Here is a 22,810-nt window from a genome sequence, read left to right as displayed (position 1 = left end):
CTTTCCTGTTTCTAATGAATTCAGGGTTTCCATGAGTTATGTGTGCCAAAGTTCCCTCCCCCCAAGAAAATGAGAAACAATGGTTAATATTCAGGTTCAAGTTATTACTTGACTTTCCATCCGAGTGGATTCTGGCCTCATTTTTCTGGTTAAGAGGCGGTAAAGTATAGCTCCTAAGAGCTTGTGTTTTGCATCAGGGAAGTGGTGGGGAGAAGGTTTTATCAGCATTCTTTATCCTCCCCCAATTCCATCAGTTCCAGCCCCATTCCCTTTCTTTGATGAGGGCAATTAAGTTTTACTCAACCTTAAGTAACCAAACCAGTTGCTGTCAAGTCAACTCTGATTTGTGGCAACCCCAGGTATATCAGAGTAGCCATAGGGTTTTCAATGGCAGCTTTTTTGGAAGTGGATCACCAGATCTTTCTCCTAAGATGCCTCTGGGTGGGCTTGAACCTCCCACCTATTGGTTGGCAGTCGAGCACATAAACCGTTTGCACTGCCTAGGAACTCCCCCACCAACTGGTTTGACCCGTCACCCTTACTCCAGTGCCTCTTTTGTGGACAGCAACTTTCTCTGCTCTGTGGCAATAAAAACCTGGGTTCAAATCCTGGCTCTGCCACTTGCCAGCTGTGCAGTTTTTGGCAAGTTGCACGCAATCTCTCTGTGCACATGTTCTTGTCTGTTAAGTGATGGTAACAATAAAACCTAGTCTGTAGGGTTGTTGCGAGGATTAAATGAAACAGTACATGTAATGTATAAATGTTGGCCTAAATACGGATATTTTTTTACGAACATTTTTAAATGCTTTAGATTTGCAGGGACTTTGTGTGAATTGACTTGTGTGTCAGAATGATTCTGTGATACAGTTAGGGCAGCCGTTATCCTTGGAGTTTTACAGATAAGGACTCTGAGTGCATAAAAAGGAATTGTCCAGGGTCATTTGTATAATTACTTTAGTGGCAGAGCTGGAACTAGAACCTAATTCTTCTTACACCAGCCCCTTCTTTTTGAGCTGTTGCCTTTGTTTAGTGTTGGTAGCCATCCCATTGCCAAAGGCTTCCATAGGGGAATATACCCTCTTTTTGTATCATAATATTATTCTCTTGGAAGTCTGCAGGGTTTACATTTTTTTCTTGCCCAAGTGTCAATCTCTGTGAAAAATAAAGTGTTCATACTTCTAATAACTAAGGTTAGCTGACCTCCAGAAAAAGGACGTGTTGGTAATTTGGACAGTTTCTGTTGAACTGTGTTTATTCTTTGACCTGGCACTCAAATCTTCTCCTCCTTTCTCTCTCTCCCAAGTTGCAGCCATAGAGAGAAGAGCTAGAAATGGGATCATGAATATCAGATGGAATGCTTCCCACATTTGATATTTAGGCTACTCCTCCAAAGCTTGAGTAAAATGGAATAAATGTCAAGTCCTTATTTATTTCAAGTGCTTAGGTGTGATCTATTAATGAGATCCTTGTGCCTCCATGACACAATGTTCTTATATACAAGATGGGACATGAGAGGGTCTTCTGATCCCAAGCACACGAGTTTTAGCTGCTGTGAAATAATCACCTTCACACATCTGCTGTTCAGCAGCTCAGCAATATTCCATTCATGTTATAATTAATTACTGAGTATTCTGTTAGGATTCAGGATAGGAAGATAAGGGTCCTGTTTCTGACCTTTGTTATCATGGTTGGGAGGTTCAGAAAGAGGCAATGCCCAATTAGTCAAAAGTCTGCTCCTCTAGAACATGGATTTGTGATGCCCTCTGTGACCTTCTTCCCTCTGAGGGCTTCTTTGTGGAGAGAATGAGAGAATGAATGGTAATTTGTGCCTCACCATGCATGTGGCATTGAATAACTCATCAGCAACTTCAAGACTGGCTCTGTCCCTGCTAGGATGAGGCTGCCTTTCTTTAGTCCTGGTTATTTTGTAATGTTCTATAGGGATGATGTCAGTCAAGTCCATTTACTGGCTTTCCTATTTATAATGAGGTATCAAATTAGATTGGACACAGGCCCACTCAGATTCCAGGCTCTTTGAAGACAAGGACCTTACCTTCTCAGCTTTGTTCTGGCGGAGGCACAACACATCTGGTGTGTGTGTGTTTACGGACGTGCATGTGTGTCTTTTGTGTGTGACATTGATAGTTTAAGGCATATTCGTTCCTGGGACCATTCCGAGTTCACAGAGCTGTCACATCTGGGGCCACCAGTATCATGCGTTTCACCACTCCCCATCTGCTCTCTCTTTTTCTAACCGCCCCACCAAGTGGTCGGAGCCACAGAATTTCTTTCACCCCTTTCCACAGCACCGTGACCACCTTCTCCAACTCACCTCTCCTCACGTTGGAATTTCTTCTGCTTCTTTAATACCCTCTTCTCTCACTTAGGGAGTGCTGGGTGGTGCAAATGGTAAAGCCCTCAGCTACTAACTGAAAAGTTGGCTGTTCAGTCCCACCCAGTGTGCCTCAGAAGAAAGGCCTGGCAATCTGCTTCCAAAAGACCACAGCCTTAAAAACCCCATGGAGGGCAGTTGTACTTCTCAATACATGGGGTCACCATGAGTTAGAATCTACTCAACTGCACTGTCTGGTTCTCTCACATACCACTGGATTTTCTCATAGTTAGGTCCCTTTGATAGGCGCACCCACAGTGTTCTCTGGTTTATCCTCCTTATCACTTATTGTCCATTATTATGATTACTTGTTTTTATCTTCCCCACAAAACTCTAAGCTTTCTGAGGGCAGGGCCTATTTCTGTCTTGCTCATCCCCATCATCCTACACAGTGTCTGGCACGTACATAGTAGGCACTTTAGAATAACCGCTAGAAGCAGGAGGGATGAACGCATGCAATAGAAAGCACTGGCCAGAGTGGCAGTTCCAAAGACCTTCAGCCTTAGCCAGGTGTCTGGATGCTGTGATCTGTGAAGTTCTGCTCTGTCCTGCAGGGCCGCTATGAATTGGAATTGACTCCACAGCAACGAGTTTGGTTGTTTTTTTGTTTTTCCCTTCTGTTCCTTATCAGGACATACTTGCAAAATCATATCTTACGACCTTAGCCTTGTGCTTCTTCTGTTTCTAGCCCTTCTTTCTCTTCCATTTAATGTTTTCTGTTTGTTTCTGATGTATATCAAGGTCATAGAAAATCCGCCTAAGTCCTCTTTCCCAAGGTATATAGGTTCGTAAGGACACAAGCGAGAAGCCAGGTGGACTAGTTTTAAACATATTCATATTCTCTTACCAAAAAAAGGACTTTTCATCTTCTCTTCTCAGGTCTTTGTGGATAGCTAATGTTATCTAGTTATGCGAAAACTTCAGTGTGTCCTTTTCACTCATACTAGGATGGCTATTCCCCCCCCCCAAAAAATGGAAAATAGCACGTGTTGGTGAAAATGTGGAGAAATTGGAACCCTCATCCATTACTGATGGGATTGTAAAATGGTGCAGCTGCTGTGGGAAATAGTTTGGTGGTTCCTCAAAATATTAAACATAGAATTACCATATAACCCAAAATTCCACTACCCAAAAGAAATGAAAGCAGAAACTCAAATACTTGTACACCGATGTTCATTGTGCCATTATTCTCAATGGCTAAAAGGTGGAAACAACTGAAGCGTCCGTCAAAAGATGAATGGATAAATAAAATGTGATATACTTACAAAGAAATATTATTCATCCATAAAGAAAAATGAAATTTTGACATGTGCTACAATGTGGATGAACCTTGAAAACATTATGCTGAGTGAAATAAGTCAGTCACAAAAGGGCAAATATTGTCTGATTCCACTTACGTGAAATATGTAGAATATACATGTACATAGAAACAAAAAAACTCGTTAGTGATTACCAGGTGTGGGGGCAGGGTCGGGATGGGAAGTTGTTGCTGAATGAGCGCCGAGTTTCTGTTTAGGGTGATGGAAAAGGTTTGGAAATGGATAGCAGAGATGGTCGCAGAACGTGGTGAGTGTAATTAATGTCACTGAATTGTGCACATAGAAACGGTCAGTGGGACTATGGTCCCTGGACACCCTGTTAACTCAGAACGGAAGCCATTCCCAAGTCCACCTTTTAGCCAAAGATTAGACAGGCCTATGAAGCAAACACACGTGAGGAACATGCTTCTTAGTTCAATCATGTATACGAGACCAAGTAGGCAACACCTGCCCAAAAACAAAGATAGATCACAGGAAGGGACAGGAAAACTGGAGTGGAAAGGGAAAGGGGGAGCATGCTGATGCACTGTGGAGATTGCAACCAATTTCACAAAACAATTTGTGTATAAATTTTTGAAAGAGAAACTAATTGGTGGTGTAGACTTTCACCTAAAGCACAATAAATTTTTTAAAAAGTGGTTAACATAGCAAATGTTTTGTGATGTATATATTTTACCACAATAAAAAAAAAAAGTGAGTGCTTTTTAATTTCAAAAAACACAACAGGAAGATAAACATATACATTTTAATGACCTCACATTTGGGTGCCTGCTGCTGGGGTTAAGGCATCGTGAAAGTCAGGCATTTCTCAAGTCTACAAAACACATTAGGCTATGGTCAGCATTTGCAGGTATATTATTTCTGTATCTCAGTTTTGAGAATAAGGAGACTGACATCCTTCTCGGTGACTGGTCTGGCTCGGGAGAAAAACGATCACAGTGGCTCATGCAGTGAGGTTTGCATTTCTGGGTTGGTGAGTACAGGACAAGTGCATTCAAGAATCGGAGGCAAAGTGTCTGAACTTTCTCCTCTGGTTAAGAACAGGAAGGTTGCTTAGCTGTAGGACAGACATTCCTTCCATGTTTATTTTTAAACTGAGAGGGTTGAAATAGCAAATAGGCAGGTAAACTCCTAGCACTGAGAGAATTGACGCAGGAAATAGGCAGGTAAACTCTTGGCAAAGGAAGTTGCCTTAATCGAAGGCCGGAATCCAGTGAAGGATGCATGTTTGGCTTCAATGATATTTTGCATGAATATGAAATACTGTGTCACGTGTCTAGATTGAGATTATTCTCCTTAAGCATATCTTCAACCGTGTTGTTGAAATTCACATCCCAGTTTCAAGCTAGCCAAATCAGATTCAGCTCGATATCAACTACTTATTTGTTTTGGATGCTTATTACATACTAGACTCTGTGAAAAGTGTTTCATAAGTATTGTCTTGTTCAGTGTTCATACAGAACCCTGTGATGTAGATATTTTTAGTTATTTCCATTGTACAGGTAGCCAAACTGAGACCCAGAGATGTTTAACAACCTAAATTCTTCAGAGAATAAGGTGATAGAGCTGGACTTTGAGATTAGGTTTTGGAGACTTCGACACTCAGGCTCCTAACACTTGTGCTGAGGTTTCCCGGTTGTGATAGGCCTAGTGCTTGTAGATGAACTAGATCTCAAGATGATTTGAGGCAGATATGAGATGTATTCAGGCAGAGCTTTAGATGCTGCTTAGGCTTCCGATCCAAATGTGAGCAATCATTATAATTACATTAAGGAGGAAGTCTCAAGTTGGTGCTAATAGGTCTCTAACGCCTTTCTAATGCTTGTTACTTTCTCTTTGTAATAAGAGGATGCAAACCTTAAGCTCTGAGCCTTAGACTCTGTATAAATTGAAATTGTTTTGTTTTATTTTTGTTGCATTTATCTTTAAAGTTATGGGTTCTATTTATGACAGATGAAACTGATTCTCCATTTGAGGTAATGCTAAATGCTTCATCCTAGAAAAGTTTATAAGCAGGAAAATTCATTCTATGTGGTATACAGCTCTATGGGTTTTGACAAATACATAGAGTTGTTTAACCACCACCACAATCAGGATGCATTGATAATTACTGGTGATTGGAATGCAAAAGTTGGGAAGAAGGATTGGTAGTTGGGAAATACGGCCTTGATGGTAGAAACGATTCCAGAGATCATATGATAGAAGTTTGCAAGACCAATGGCTTCTTCACTGCAAATATCTTTTTTTCACCAACACAAACTGTGTCTGTACACGTAGACTTCACTAGATGGGATACACAGGAATCAAATCGACTACATTTGTGGAAAGAGACTATGGAAAAGCTCAATATCATCAGTCAGAACAAGACCAAGGACTGTGGACCAGACCATCAGTTATTCATATGCAAGTTCAAGTTGAAACTGAAGAAAATTAGACCAAGTCCGTGACAGCCAAAGTATGACCATGAGCATACCCTACCTGAATTTAGAGACCATCTCAAGAATAGATTTGATGCCTTGAACACTAATGACTGAAGACTAGACTAGTTGTAGAATGACATCAAGGACATCATACGTGAAGAAAGCAAGAGGTCATTAAAAAAAACAGGAAAGAAAGAAAAGACCGAAATGGATGTCAGAAGAGATTCTGAAACTTGCTCTTGAACGTCAAATAGCTAAAGCAAAAGGAAGAAATATTGAAGTAAAAGAGCTGAATAAAAGATTCCAAAAAGTAGTTCTAGAAGACAAAGTATTATAATGACACCTGCAAAGACCTGAAGATGGAAATCCAAAAGGGAAGAACACACTCTGCATTCCTCAAGTTGAAAGAACTCAAGAAAAAATTTAAGCCTCGACCTGTAATACTGAAGGATTCTACTGGGAAAATATACAGTGATGCAGGAAGCATTAGAAGATGATGGAAGGAATACACAGAGTCACCATACCAAAAGGAATTGGTTGACGTTCAGCCATTTCAGTAGGTAGCATATGATCGGGAACTGATGGTACCGAAGGAAGAAATCTGAGCTGCATTGAAGGCAATGGCAAAAAACAAGGCTCCAGGAATTGGCCGAATACCAACTGAGATGTTTCAACAAATGTATGCAGCGCTGGAAGTGCTCATTCATCTATGCCGAGAAATTTGGAAGATAGCTACCTGGCCAGCCTACTGGAAGGGATCCATATTTATGCCTATTCCCAAGAAAGGTGATCCAACTAAATGTGGAAATTATTGAACAATATCATTAATACCGTACGGAAGTACAATTTTGTTAAAGATCATTCAAAGCAGCTGCAGTAGTATATCGGCAGGAAACTGCCAGAAATTCAAGTCAGATTCAGAAAAGTACATGGAACTGGGGATATCGTTGCTGATGTCAGATGGATCCTTGCTGAAAGAGAGAATATCACAAAGATGTTTACCTGTGTTTTATTGACTATGCAAAAACATTTGACTGTATAGATCATAACAATTTATGGATGACATTTTGAAGACTGGAACTCCAGAACACTTTGTTGTGCTCATGAGGAACCTGAACATATAGATCAAGAGGCAGTTGTTAGAATAGAACAAGGGGATGCCGTGTGGTTTAAAGTCAGGAAAGGTGTGCGTCAGGGTCGTATCCTTTCACCATACTTATTCAATCTGTATGCTGAACAAATAATCTGAGAACCTGGACTGTATGAAGAAGAACGGGGCATCAGGATTGGAGGAAGACTCATTAACAACCTGCGTTATGCAGATGACACAACCTTGCTTGCTGAAAGTGAAGGGGACTTGAAGCACTTACTGATGAAAATCAAAGACCACAGCCTTCAGTATGAATTACACCTCAACATAAAGAAAACAAAATCCTCACAACTGGACCAGTAAACATGATAAACGGAGAAAAGTTTGAAGTTGTCAAGGGCTTCATTTTTCTTGGATCCACCATCAACACCCATGGAAGCAGCAGTCCAGAAATCAAAAGATACATTGCATTGGGCAAATCTTCTGCAAAAGACCTCTTTAAAGTGCTGAAAAGCAAAGATGTCACCTTGAAGTCTAAGGTGCTTCTGACCCAAGCCATGGTGTTTTCAATCACCTCATATGTATGTGAAACCTGGACAGTGAATAAGGAAGACCAGAGAAGAATTGAAGCCTTTGAATTGTGGTGTTGATGAAGAATATTGAATATACCATGGACTGCCAAAAGAAGGAAGAAATTCGTCTTGGAAGAAGTACAGCCAGAATGCTCCTTAGAAGCAAGGATGGTGAGACTACATCTCACATACTTTGGACATGTTATTAGGAGGGAGCAGTCACTGGAGAAGGATATCATGCTGGGTAAAACAGAGGGTAAGCGAAAAAGAGGAAGACTGACAACAAGATGGGTTGACACAGTGGCTGAAACAATGGGCTGGAGCATAACAATGATTGTGAGGATGGCGCCACAGGACTGGGCAGTGTTTCATTCCATTGTACATAGGGTTGCTGTGAGTCTGAACAGACTCGACAGCACCTAACAACAACAACAACGTTTCAGTTGTTTTTTAAAAGCAGGCTGATTTGAAAAAAAATGTTGAGTAAATAGTACTCCTGGCAAAATTGTACAATGGCAAAACTTGCGGCAGTGGTAGGTAACTGACTGAATTTGGAGAAACAACACATTCTACTGTGCTCCGTCTCCATCAACTGAAGAATGAGCTGTGTGAGGCTTTTCTGTATATCTAACCAATTTCAAGCAGTATAAACAATTGCTTTATTACAGAAAATAATAATCTTTCCTTAACAAGGAGGCAGTTGAGGTGACTAATTTTTTGAAGTCGTATTGTTAGATTACAGTATGCGGGTTCCAGATTAATTTAACAGCAGGTGATATCATTGGGTCTTAACAATTTAATTTTAAGACGTGGTGCTGTAATGATTCCCCTACTAACAATCGGGTTTTGAGATCATTTGGACAGTTGCTGAGAGATCTCAACTTAGATGCTTGTCTCGAAACCTGGTGGCGCTGAGAGCACACAACAGTGGGCATCGGCTTAAAAGTGTTTCACCACCAGGTTTTTGTGTTTGTTTTTTGCCGCCTCAGCTGGATGTTTCAAGAGAATTTCTATAATAAGAAGAGGGACCAAATGAGCTCCAAGTCCATTTTCCTTTCTGTGTCTGTGATTTGTAGAGTTTGATGATAAGGAAGGTCACTTTGTGATTTCTTTAGCAAGGGTCACTCAAGCCAGGCACACTAAAAGTTTATGAACCATAGAATGTGTGTAAGAAGCAAGTCGTCACTCAGCCATTACTGGACGAGCTTTTTGGACATTACTATTTCATACTGAGACAGTTAGTGGGACAGAGCTCGAGTTAATTAGTTAAGTTATGGCCTGGTGACAGAAAGGTTGATAGTATTTGCTACTGTGGTGCAAATCTGGCAGGTCCTTTAACACTTAAAAAGAACTCTGAGTGTTTGAACAGTTTGAGGTTTACAAAAGCAAAATCAGGTGGAAAAATAGTATCACCTTCTCAGCTTTGTTTGTGGTATGTTCCTCATCACATCTAAAAGCAAGTCCTGTTGATGTTAATGCTGGCTTTCTATGAGATCAGAAACCTTTAAATGTGTTAGTTCGGTGATTCAGTTTGAGTTTGTGATTTTTTGCATTTTGGGGGGAGGACTGAGTTAATATTGAAAAAATTTGAGTAGAATGCCCAAGAATCAGGCCTTTCAGGATTTTTTAAATATTTTGTACTCTTCAGAGCATGAGAGGTATTTAAAAAATCATTTTCTCTCTTCCTATTTCCAAGGCCACACTTCTGAGATTACCGCTGTTAATGGCTTAGTGCTGTGCCACGTATTTAACTCTGTGGATACATATATGCACATAAAATATGCAGGATATATATGGCAGCTTTATTTTTTTAAATAAAATGCAGTGATATTTTACATATTTTACCGTAACCTGTTTGTGTCACTTAACTTCATATCACAAGCATTCCTTCTGGAAACTACTATAAGGTAGATCTAATTGATTGTTGTTGACATGGTTAAAAAATTGACTTGAGAATGCATCTGCCATGTTGTAGTTGATCTTTCCTGTATTCATAGGCACTCATTTTTTGTTTGGAGAGATGGTTTTTGTTTGGCCTTGGTTTTTCTTGTGTTCCCCCCCTCCACACACGCACAAACCATACTTCCACAAATTTCTAAGGAGTCTTTATCCAAGAGACCCCAGCCTACAAGAACCAAACAGAATTTTTATGACAAAACATATAGTTTAAATAGATCATTTTCCAAAAATATATTAATTTTTAAAAGGAAGATTTTCCTGTATGAATAATTATGTTTTGCTGTTTTATGTAAATATGTTTCTGGGTGTTGTATTGAGAGCCAGAAGTACTCTGGGAAACTCTACGAGATGTAGGGTAACACAGGCATTCAAATACCCTCCTAGCCTAGAGCTACACTAGCCAATCTGGTAGCCAAAAGCCACTTGTGACTATTTAAATTTAAAGTAGTTAAAATTAAGTAAAGTTTTAAATTTAATTCTTCAGTCACATTAGCCACTTTTCGAACGGTGCTCAATAGCCACATGTGGCTAGTAGCTACCATGTTGGATAGCATGGATATATGAAGCATTTTCATTGTCGTGTAATGTTCTTTTGGACAAGATAGTTTAGAATGCGGGATGCCAAAATCAGACTGTCTGGGTTCAAATCATTGCTCTGCCCAAGATACTTGGTATGTGACCCTGGACAGGTTATTTTACTTCTCTTAGTCTTAGCATCCTCATCAATAAAATAAGTATAATAATGATCCTTATTTCCAAGTTTTTTTGTATGAAGATTAAATATAATAGTATTGGTTAAGCACGTGACACCTTGTCTGAGACATAAATAAGCGTTCTATAAGTGAAAGCTGCTATCTTTTCCTGGTGTTTGATGGTCTCTTTATTTTGCAGGGAGGAGGGGCTCTGTGTTTATTGGCTTAAAGCTGCAAGAGGTTGTTGGCCCGATTTCCAGCCAGACAAGCAGAAGGCAGTGTTGTAGGCTGCAGGAAACCCAGTTTGTCAGCCTGGTGATTTTTTTAACATGCTGTCCCTGAGAAACAAGATAGAATTTGTTTTACTCCTCTCCTATCAGGAAGTAACCCTTCTGGCTTTGTTAGAAGCGTGGTTTGTAATAATTGTACCCACCCCAGATGGCTCCTGAAAACCCTTTGAAATGCCATCTGCCAGGCGTGTGTCCAGCCGGCAGCCCGTTATTCTGCAACAAGAAAAGAGGAGGCGGGGTCCCCTCCCCTGACCCTTTTCTCCCCAGTGTTGCTGAATGGGGCCTGGTCTTGTTGGCCCAGACCCAGGGCGGGTTGCTCAGAGGGTAACTAGAAGTAAACCTTCTGCTAGCCTGCAGCATGGAAAGGTTTTGTCTGGGTAATAAACCCTGAAGGTTTTGTGGGTGGAGACTTGGCCACCCATGCACCCCCTTCCCCTGCCTCTCAAAGGCCAATCTCAGCATATTTATTTTGAAGGAAAATATTATCTCCTGGTTCCATTTTTTTCCCTCTCGAATGTAGCATTTTTGAAGCTCTCGATTCTCTTGAATCCTCTCAGGAAATCAAGATTCAGGGGCCCACTGTGCCACCAGGGCTCCCTAATGGCTTAAGTTAGTGGAGTTTTGTTATGAAGACTGAATATGAGGGAATGCCATATAGAACGTATTTAGGACAGATCCTTTTCCAGCAAGCTTCCAGGAGATTCTGATCTTGCACCACACTGGAATTTCTCAATATGATGTAGGTTGTTTGCGTTTTACAAGGAGCCATCTGAACAGCTTTTCTTACTTAGCTCCGGGACTCACACCCTCCTCTGCTCCTGGAGGGCTGCTGCTTCCTGTCTTCTTTGAGGATCTTCCTTCTCTTCCCAGTTTCTAATATTTGGAGCAGTTTAGTGTTCAATCAGACCTCCTAGGTTCTTTCTCTATACTCTTACCTCAATTATTTGTCTCCAGCCTTGAAATACCAGTGGGTCACTGATTACTTTCAAGTTTATGTCCCAAACTCTGCTCTGACCTTCAGACTCACGTAGCCCAGTCTTCACCAGATGTCTAATACCAAAACCAAAAACCAAACCTGTTGCTGTCGAGTTGATTCTGACTCACAGTGACCCTATAGAGACCCTATAGGATAGAATAGAACTGCTCTATAGGGTTTCCAAGGAGCACCTGGTGGATTCGAACTGCTGACCTTTTGATTAGCAGCTGAACTGTTAACCACTGTGCCACCAGGGCTCTGGGTGTCTAATAAAAAAAAAAAAAAAAAAAATTTTTTTTTTTTTTAAAGCCATCTCAAATTTAACATACCCAAAAGTGAACTCTTTTTTTTTCTTTTCCTCCCAATAGCATTTCCCCCAGTGTTCTCCATTTCTATAAATGGCAGAACCCATTTGCCAGAGTACCTGAGCTGGGTGAGTTAAATACTCTAGAGGTCAGAGGAGTCCGGAAGATGGCCAGATTAATTCAGGGGAAGAATTTTCCAGCAAATGCAATTCATTTTCTCTCTAGTGAGAACTTAGGGGTGGGCTCTTTTTCCCAAACGTATTAATTACATGGACAAGAGCAGCATTTCCATTCCTGGGAGATGTTCAACCACAGATCAGGGCAGTTGCCTTTCTGTAGTGATGCGTTTCTGCAGTTTGTGTCATTTTCTTCAAAGGGCTTTTTACATTGGGACTTGCTTGATGTGTTGAGGAACACAAGAATGTTGAGGCCTGTGATAACATTATAAACCCCTTAGGCTCTGAGTTTAAGGTGGGTTACCTTTTAGTGTTTAGTGTTTACTAGAGTCCTAAAACCCTGGTGGCACAGTGGTTAAGTGCTATGGCTGCTAACCAAAAAGTCAGCAGTTGAAATCTACCAGGCGCTCCTTGGAAACTCTATGGGGCAGTTCTTCTCTGTCCCGTAGGGTAGCTATGAGTCAGAATCGACTCGACGGCAACGGGTTTGGGTTTTTTTTTTTCTTGGTTTGGAGTCCTGAAAGCTGCTGATTGTGGCTGTTGTCTGCATAAAATCCATTTCACCTTTTTTGGTCAGTACATTTTCAAAAATGACAAAAACATTCCCTGGCTACCTAGTTGTGCGAGGTTTTCTCTTTTTCCTGTTTGGGGATCCCAGACAGTGGAGGGTGGAAAGGGTAATGTTGTGTGTTAGAAAGAAGTTGCCTTTACTGGATCCCTGTCTGAACAGAGGAGCCGACAGAGTCTTGGGTGGTCCAGCTTACTGAATAAAAAAAAAAATAGGTTATTATAATTACACCTGGATGTGAACTTCCCACTTTCCTTGACTGATGGTGTTTTGTGCCTTTGTCTTTTCTGCTGTAGGCACAACCCGATCTCCAAGAGAGGGAGAAGTGCCTGGTGTGGATTATAACTTTCTGACTGTGAAGGAGTTCTTGGACCTGGAACAGAGCGGAACTCTCCTGGAAGTCGGCACCTACGAAGGTGAGCTCGTCCCTCGGCAGTGTTGATGGTGTCTCTCTCCTGGCCGCTTGAGAGGGCCCAGAGCCACCTAGGCAAGAATGCTTTGTGGACGAGGGAGGCCTAAACAATTGTAGGAGACTGCAGATAACCTGAATATGATTAATAATAACAAAATATATGGAATAAGGTTTTGTGGAGGTCTTTAAATACACATACATATTTTACAGGAATTTTCTCCTTTAATTTATTGATTTAAATGTTTTTGTTCTTAAATATAGGCATGTATGGTGTTAGAAGAGAAGAAATAGTCATGGTTAATCACAAAATATGACTTCATAGAGTTGTTTTAATCATGAAGGAATAGAGTGACATTTTTACCACTAATCGGGCTTTTAATATATACATTCACACGGTTCATGAATATTTCAAAGGTATTCAATAACTTACCTTCCTCGTACCCCTGTTTCCCACGTGCCCAATTTCCCAATTCTCCTTGCCCCAGTACTACAACAAGTCTTAGGAGGTTCTTATATGCCGTTCTGAGATTTCTTTATGTAAATGCAGACAAGACCACTGTGTATGTGTATATATGTGTGTGTGTGTTCTTATTTCTTCCCTGTTGTACACAAAAAATGGTATACAATACACACTGTTTGGTGCCTAACTCTTTTTTTTTCTAAGAGGTCTTTACATTTCAGTAATAGAGAGCTCCTTCTTTAAAAAAATAATGGTTATATAATCCTTTGTATGGATGTACCAATATTTATTTAACTAGTTTTCTCTTGATAAACATTCGGGTCATTCTCAATTTTTGATATTACAAAACATTGGTGCATTGAATAACATAGACAAACATCATTTCATGTGGGTGACAATGTATCTATAAGATGAGATTCCCCCAGATGTGATGGCTAAGTGCAAAAATGGCATGGGAGCATTGTCTGACCTCCCCTACGTTCACAAGGGGGAAGGAGAATCAAGATCAACAGCCCAAGGCTGATTCCTTTGAGGCAGAGGTCAGACGTGCCTCCTCTCTCGGCCATCTTTACCAATTCTGACACCAGCCATACTTCCCATGGCACTCTCTACTTCTCTGATGAGTTCAATAATTCATTGCAATGGCCACACAGAACTCACAGTCAGATTACGGGGTTTATTAGGGAAGTAACAGGTTACAATTTAGGTTCAGGAATGCTCAGGATACGGTTCTTCCATCAGGACAGCTTCTTCTCAGCCGTGCTTGAGACACGCCTCTCTTTGGCCCCTTGGCCTCTGCCCTGCTTAGGCAGATGTTACAAGGCTCTTTTAGCTCTGCTGGTAAGTGCCCTGACTAGTAAGCCTCTACCTGAAAGCCCCAGCTCTAGCTCCCGCAAGCCTAGCTCCACCAAGTGCTTGGAGGCACCCTCCTCGGCCAGCAAGCCTCCTACTGAGCCACTCAGCTTTTTCAGTCTGTGGACTGTCTCCTGCTGGTCTCTCCTGCCATTGTTTCTCTGCCACTGCTTCTCATTGTCTTCAGAGCCTTCGCTTTCTCTCTCTCTCTCAGATTATTAACTTGGTCAGATTACTACATTATCTGTTTTGTGGAAGGAGCCCTGGTGGCTGCTAACCAAAAGGTTGGCAGTTCAAATCCATCCAGGGCCTCAGCGGGAGAAAAACCTGCCAATCTGCTTCCATAAAGATGCCAGCCTAGGAAATCCTATGGGGCAGTTCCATTCTGTCACATTGTGTCACTATGAGTAAAAACTGACGCAATGGCACCTAACAAAAACAACATCTGTTTTGTGGACCCTTAAAATGTGGAATCGTTGGACAATCGCAGGGACATTTTATAGATTAAACTTAAAATTAAAAGTAGATACAAAATAGACTATTGTTTTATTAGGGGCATTTTAGTTTTGATGTGATAGTAGTCCCTGTTACAGGCAGTGGCCAATAGTCAGGTTATGATCGTGAACCTTAAATATACTGTGTCTGGTTTTGCTATTCCTGGGAAGGGGGAAAAGGAGGAGTGTTATCTTTTTTAAATATATTTTATTGCGTATTTTATCGTGAAGGTTTATCAGCAGTTTAGGTTCCTATTCAACAATTTCTACACAAATTGTTCATTGACACGGGTTACGTTCTTTGTAATGCGTGAACATTCTCATTATTTCTGTTCTGTTTTTTCCATTTCCATTAATCTTGTTTCCCTCCCCCCTTATATTCTCATCTTTGTTTTAAGGTAATTGTTGACCATTTGGTCTTACATAGATTTTTTTTAAAGGAGCACAGTACTCACGGGTGATATTCTTTAAGGAGCGTTATCTTTGTACCTATTACTCGTTTACAGATTGTGAATTTAAACTCAGTAGTGGTTAGATGTTAATCAAATTCCTGATTGTGAGCTCCTGAATAAAATTCAAGAGGCAATATTTCCTTTGTGTGTTGTTAGTTACCAGTTGGCTTAGTTCCCTGGGAGTATTCAGATGTCATTGGGTGGTTGTGGGCTGGGAGAGGATCTGAGAATACCTAGGAGTTGGGTGAGGAAAGGAAGGGGGACTGAGTGGATGTACCCAGAGCTTCTTCAATATGTTATCTTGTAGATGTGAAGGTAATTGAAAATTCAAGTGACAGAGAATAGAGCAAGTGAGAATTATCTGCGGTTAGCAGAAGTGAGCTGTCTTTATCAGAAATCAGTCATCATGCCCATTTGGGGAGCTTGAGTCCCCTAATAGAAACACCATCCGCTTACAGATTTGGAGGAGTTAGGTGTGGAAATGGTTGTGCAAGGGAAAGAATATTGGATCAAAAAGGAAAAGCATGTGACTTAGACAATGATTTGTCTGGAAAAAAGGAAAATAAACTTCTTTTACTGAGTTGTTTATGCGACAAGCAAGATGGCATAGGTGGTGTCACTTAGTTTTGTCATTTGATTTCATTGTCGTAACATGTAGCTGTTACTATCACCCAATTTTTACGTGAGGTTGCAGAGGCCCTGTAGCATTTAAGTGACTTTTTCAAGGTTTTACCTGCCTCTGTTTGACTTTCATATCCATACTCTTTCTTGAAAACTGCAGAAGAAAATCCTGGGTATAACTAGTGAGGTGTGGGAAATGGCCCCTTAGTACTTTAACCTGGCTTCCCAGTGTGCAATGAGAGAGAAACAGTTTCAGAAAATGTCTGCTTTTCTTATTTAAAAACTGTTGCTGTGAATGTCGCTTAGTTATTCTGGAGTTGAAATTTTCTTATGCCCAGGATTCATCCATTCTGTTTTCACCCGTTGGACTATAAATGTTCTTCAGCCTTTGACCTTTCAGTGGTATAATTTGCCTACCATATGAGACCACTCATAATTTTCTGGAACCGATTGGAGTAGATATTCTGTTGACTCTAATAACCTGAAGGCAAAATGGAATTTTTATTAAATGCCACGTACCATCACAGGAATTAGGCTGAATAGATCTTTCAAGAGCTTCCTCTGTCTTTAAAAAAAGCTTCTTGCCTTGGGCTCCACTCCAACTTACAGCAACCCTATAGGACAGAGTAGAACTGCCTCATAGGGTTTCCTAAGCAAACTGCCACATCTTTCTCCTGCAGAGTGGCTGGTGGGTTTGAACCTCTGAACCTTTCTGTTAGCAGCCAAGCACTTAACCCCTGTGTTACCAGTGCTGCTTCCTCTGTCTTTGCCTTCCCTGAATTAGCCCCATTATGGTGGCTGCTGTTTGTGGGATGCTAACCTATCAAGCAGCGTATGCAGTAGCCCTGCCAGAGCTGGAATCCCAGCCCCTCCATTTACTGAGCTGTGTGCCCTTGGGCAAGTTACTTAATGCTCCATGTCTCCATTTTCCCTTCAGTGAAAAGAGGATAATAATAGTGCCTTCCTCACAGGTAGGATTAGATGAGACAGTAATTAGAAAGGGCTTGCTCAGTGTCTGACACCTGTATGCTCTCAATTGGCATTAGCTCATGTTTACACACAAGGCTGCTCTGAAAATTGCCACCCTAGTACATTCCCTCCCCCTTCCACTAGCCAGTGAAGCAGATTTGCCAGCAAAATATCTTTATTTACTTCCCACTTACTGATTCTTTTTTCCTCCTTGAATTTCTATCTCTACCTCTTCTGGTTCCAGAGAGGAAAAGTCTACCATAGCAACACAGAACACTGTTAAAAGCAAGATGCATTTTTAAATTCTAAATAAAAATAATAACTGTATAATGAAATAATTATGATAATAAAGAACTAAAAAATAGCTAAGGCTAAGTGAAAGTTGCCTTCAGTATGGATCACATCTCAACATAAGGAAAACAAAAATCCTCACAACTAGACCAATGAGCAACATCATGATAAACATGAAGGATTGAAGCCATCAAGGATTTCATTTTACTTGGATCCACAAGCAATGCCCATGGAAGCAGCAGTCAAGAAACCAAACAACGTGAAGCACTGGGGGAGTCTGCTGCAAAAGACCTCTTTAAAGTATTAAAAGGCAAAGATATCACTTTGAGGACTAAAGTGTGCCTGACCCAACCCATGGTATTTTCAATCACCTCATATGCTTGCCGAAGCTGGACAATGAGTAAGGAAGACTGAAGAAGAATTGAAGCATTTGAATTATGGTGTTGGAGGAGGACATTGAATATGCCGTGTACCATGGACTGCCAGAAGAATGAACAAATCTGTCTTGGAGGAAGTACAGCCAGAATGCTTGTTAGAAGTGAGGATAGCAAGACTTTGTATCACATACTTTGGATATGTTATCAGGAAGGACCATTCCCTGGAGAAGGACATCATGCTTGGCACAGTAGAGGGTCAGCAAAAAAGGGAAAGACGCTCAATGAGATGGTTTGATATAGTGGCTGAAACAGCAACAATTGTGAGGATGGCACAGGACCAAGCAGTGTTTTGTTCTGTTGTCCGTAGGGTCTCTATGAGTTGGAACCGACTCAGCCGCATTTGAGAGCAACAAAAAGCATTACCTGCCCTCCTCCCCACAGGTAACCATTGTTAAAGGTTCTAGTGCAAATGTTCAGATAACTTATATATAAATGGTACATACAAATGTATTGTTATTTATTTTACTCTATTCTTGCTGTCTTAGCCTGGGTTCCCTAAAGAAGCAGAACCAGTGAAGTATGTATATGTGTGTATATAGAGGGAGAGAGATTTATCTTAAGGACATGGCTCACACAAGTCCCAAGTCCGTCAGGCATCAGGCTGGAGGCTACTCCTGGTTAATATAGCTGCAGGGGCTAATGAATCTGAGATCGGCTGGTCAGACGGTATGCTGCTGGCCCACAGCCTGCAGAAGTTAGTGAATCCAAGATTGGCAGGTAAGATGGCAGGCTGCTGGCTCACATGCTGCAGAGGCCAACAAATCCCAAGATCAGCAGGCAGTACAGCAGGCTGTTAACTGAACTCTCAAGAACTGGAGGTCAGATGATGACAAGCCAACACAGGATCCGGAGTGAGCAAAAGCCAACAAGCTTTGCCAGAATGCTCCATATGTATTGGATACAATCCACACCCCCAAGGAAACTCCCTTTACAACTGATTGGCTGATCACATCAGATCACAACCCAGAGGTGATTATATTATATCACAAAAGGGGGGACGACTACATCGTTGTTGTTGTTAGGTACTGTTGAGTCGATTCCGACGACTGCTAGCCAATGTATGCAGAACAGAAACACTGCCTGGTCCTATGCCATCGTAACCATCATTGTTATGCTTGAGCCCATTGTTGAGGCCACTGTGTCAATCCATCTCGTTGAGGGTCCTCCTCTTTTTCACTGACCCTCTACTTTACCATCATTACATAACTGCCAAACCACTGAGAATCATGGCCCAGCCAAGTTGACACACAGCCTTAACCATCACACTTCCTCTTCCCACTTAGGGTATCTAGGAGACCTTTCCACATCACCCTGTATGGTTCTACCTCATTTTTTATAAATGCTGTACAGTATGCTGGTGTATGAATATACATAGTTTATTTTACTAATTCCCTGTTGATGGACATTTAAGATGTCCCTCACCTACCTTTTCTGGTGGTATTATAAATAGTGGTGTTGTAATAAGCATCTTCATACAAACATCTCAGGATACTGTTACAAGTATATGTATAGGGTAATTTTAAAGCAAGCTCTTCTACGAATACATAGTTCATTTCAACAAGTATCTATAGAGCATTTACTTTGGGTCTGACGTCCTGAGGCATGGGGTGTAATGTACAGGGCAGAAGACTGAAAGATGTCTCTTTGAAGATGCTTATGCTTTTATTAGTTACTTATTTGTGCTAACACTTATGCAGTCTATATTTTGTGCTGAGAACTCTTCAAAGTACATTACACGCACCAACTCATTTAATCGCCTGTGAGGTGGGTAATCCTTATCCCCATTTTACAGAAGAAGAATATTAGGGCCAAAAATGCCAATTGACTTTCCCAAGTTTATGAGGGGAGCCAGAAAAAGAGTAGGATACAAACCCAGGCTGTCTGGCTCAGGAGCCTACACTCTGCAGCCCCTCAACCTTGTAAAGCATATTAAATTTACACAATTTCAAGGGAAGTGATGAGTATTCTGAAAGGGGAAATTCAGAATGTTCTGAAGCACGTAGCAAGGGTGGTACATCTAACCTAGCATCAGGGAGGCTTCCTTGAGGAGGTGACATCTGAAATGAAGGTTTCAGAAGATTACATCAGGACAAGTGAGAGACTTGGAGAGTGGGTTTCAGTTTAGAAGTCAACACAGGCCATGAGGCTTTAATCTAGAGAGAGTGAAAGTGGTGAACCAACTGGTGGTCAGAAGGATGGTGTGTAGAGAGGGAGGGGCAAAGAACCATGTCCTGTTTCCTGTAGAGCTGCACTGTCCAGTAGGTCCTTAGGTGACGAAGATGGTTTGCACTTGTCTTAGTCATCTAGTGCTGCTGTAACAGAAATGCCACAAGTGGATGGCTTTAACAAAGAGAAGTTTATTTTCTCACATTAAAGTAGGCTAAAAGTCCAAATTCAGGGCATCCGCTCCAGGGAAAGGGTCTCTCTCTGTTGGCCTTCTCATCAGTGTTTCCCCAGACTAGGAGCTCCTTCAAGCAGGGACCTTGGGTCCAAAGGAGGTGCTCTGCTCCCAGCACTACTTTCTTGGTGATATGAGGTCTCGTTGTCTCTCTGCTCGCTTCTCTCTTTTATATCTCAAGAGATTGCCTCAAAACACAATCCAATCTTATAGATTGAGTCCTGCCTCACGAATACAACTGCCACCCACCCTCCCTCATTAAAATCATAGAGGCAGGATTTACAACATGTAGGAAAATCACACATAATACCAGGAAGCATGGCCCAGCCAAATTGACACACACTTTTTAGGAGGACATAATAAAATCCATCCATGTGAACAAGAGCAGGGCATCAGGATTGGAGGAAGACTCATTAACAACCTGCGTTATGCAGATGACACAACCTTGCTTGCTGAAAGTGAAGAGGATGTGAAGCACTTACTGGTGCAGATCAAAGACCACAGCCTTCAGTATGGATTGCACCTCAACATAAAGGAAACAAAAATCCTCACAACTAGACCAATGAGCAACATCATGATAAATGGAGAAAAGATTGAAGTTGTCCAGCATTTCATTTTACTTGGATCCACAATCAACAGCCATGGAAGCAGCAGTCAAGAAATCAAACGACCCAATGCATTGGGTAAATCTGCTGCAAAGGAACCCTTCAAAGTGTTGAAGAGCAAAGATGTCACCTTGAAGACTAAGGTCCGCCTGACCCAAGCTATGGTATTTTCAATCGCATCATATACATGTGAAAGCTGGACAATGAATAAGGAGGATCGAAGAAGAATTGACGCCTCTGAATTGTGATGTTGGTGAAGAATATCGAATATACCATGGACTGCCAGAAGAATGAACACATCTGTCTTAGAAGAAGTATAACCAGAATGCTCCTTAGAAGCAAGGATGGCGAGACTGCGTCTTACATACTTTGAACATGTTGTCAGGAGGGATCAGTCCCTGGGGAAGGACATCGTGCTTGGCAGAGTACAGGGTCAGCGGAAAAGAGGAAGACCCTCAACAAGGTGGATTGACACAGTGGCTGCAACTATGAGCTCAAGCATAACAACGATTGTAAGGATGGCTCAGGACTGGGCAGTGTTTCATTCTGTTGTGCATAGGGTCGCTATGAGTCAGAACCGACTCCATGGCACCTAACGACAACAACAATAAAATCCATGACAGCACTGAGCTACTAACCTAAAGGTTGTTGGTTCAAATTGCCAGTGGAAGAAAGGCCTGACGACTTGCTTCTGTTAAGATTACAGCCTAGAAAACCCTATGAGACATTTCTTCTCTTTCACACATGAGGTTGTCATGAGTCAGAAGAGACTCATGGCAATAGGTTTTTTTTTTTTTTTTTCCTTTTTGTCCAATAGAGCTTTCTTCAGTGACAGATGTTTGGTGTTTTGAGCTTTCCAGTATGGCGGCCACATGTGGCTTTTGTGACTTAGAAAGTGGATTTTAATAAAATGTAATTAAATTTAAATAGTCATGTAAGGCTGGTGGCTGCCCTATTTTTACAGTGCAGTTCTAAAATAAAGGCTTCTGAATTTAAAGATGAGGACCTGTTTGACTTAGAAAGCTAAGCACATCTTTAAGTGTCAAGCTCTCTTAAAAATGCATAATTTTAAATCCTCGAAAAGAGGATATTACTACTGAGGAGTAATGATCTTCTGTGCACATATTCAGTGACGTTGTGATAAGACAGACAAGTGTACTGAGCCGATAAAATTTTAAGACCCACTAGAATTTTCTTTCAGCCCCTATATTTGTTAGGAAAGTAGAAGTGCAGGATTGTAGGATTTTAGAGCTGGAAATGCAGTGGAGCTCATTTCTTTAGATGATGGAACTGTTCCAGAGAGAGGCTGGTCTGATATGCTACAAGGAGTGAGGAACAGAGCCTGGTAAGATGCCTCTTACCCACAGCCAGTCAACTTAATTGCTGTCAATAAGTTGTACACCTATAAAAAGTCGAATTGCAAAGTTGTGTGATAGATATTGTCCTGGATTGAATTGTGTCCCCCCAAAATATCTGTCAACCTGGCTAGTCCATGACTCCCAGTGTTGTATGGTTGTCCATCATTTTGTCATCTGATGTGATATACTGTGTTGTAAATCCTGTCTCTATGATATTAATGAGGTGGGGTTAGAGGCAGTTATGTTAATGAGGCAAGACTCAATCTGCAAGATTAGGTTGTGTTTTAAGTCAATCTCTTTTGAGATTAAAAGAAGTGAGCAGAGGGACACAGGGACCTCATACCACCAAGAAACAAGAGCCAAGAGAATATCATATTCTTTGGACCTGGGGTCCCTGTACTGAGAAACTCCTAGACCACGGGAAGATAGATGACAAGAACCTTCTCCAAGAACCAACAGAGAGAGAAAGACTTGCCCTGGAGCAAGCTTGGACTTCTAGCCTCCTAGACTGTAAGAAAATAAATTCCTCTTTGTTAAAGCCATCTACTTGTAGTATTTCTGTTATAGCAGTACTAGATAACTAAGACAGATATATTTATTAAAATGACAAAAAAAATGAGTAGCTGCTGAGGTTGCTTATACACAACCAAATACCTCATGGGATTTGGTTCCTTGGTTTGGAGGTTCAGGGTCAGGGTTCCA

General features: G+C 41.2%; 1 protein-coding gene across 12 annotated transcripts in view; it reads left to right on the top strand.

Moving 5' to 3' along the window:
* MAGI1 (membrane associated guanylate kinase, WW and PDZ domain containing 1) overlaps window positions 1-22,810 on the top strand; it is a 713,080-nt gene that overhangs the window by 560,364 nt on the left and 129,906 nt on the right. For all 12 annotated transcript variants that reach the window (XM_049862789.1, XM_049862786.1, XM_049862781.1 and 9 more), the window contains exon 3: window positions 13,056-13,175. In XM_049862789.1, the coding sequence (XP_049718746.1) occupies window positions 13,056-13,175 (120 nt within the window). The remainder of the gene's footprint in view (window positions 1-13,055; window positions 13,176-22,810) is intronic.

Source organism: Elephas maximus, chromosome 20 (genome assembly GCF_024166365.1).
Source record: "Elephas maximus indicus isolate mEleMax1 chromosome 20, mEleMax1 primary haplotype, whole genome shotgun sequence".
Taxonomy (NCBI): domain Eukaryota; kingdom Metazoa; phylum Chordata; class Mammalia; order Proboscidea; family Elephantidae; genus Elephas; species Elephas maximus.
Note: the sequence above shows the minus strand (reverse complement) of the source record. Positions and strands in the feature narration are given on the sequence as shown.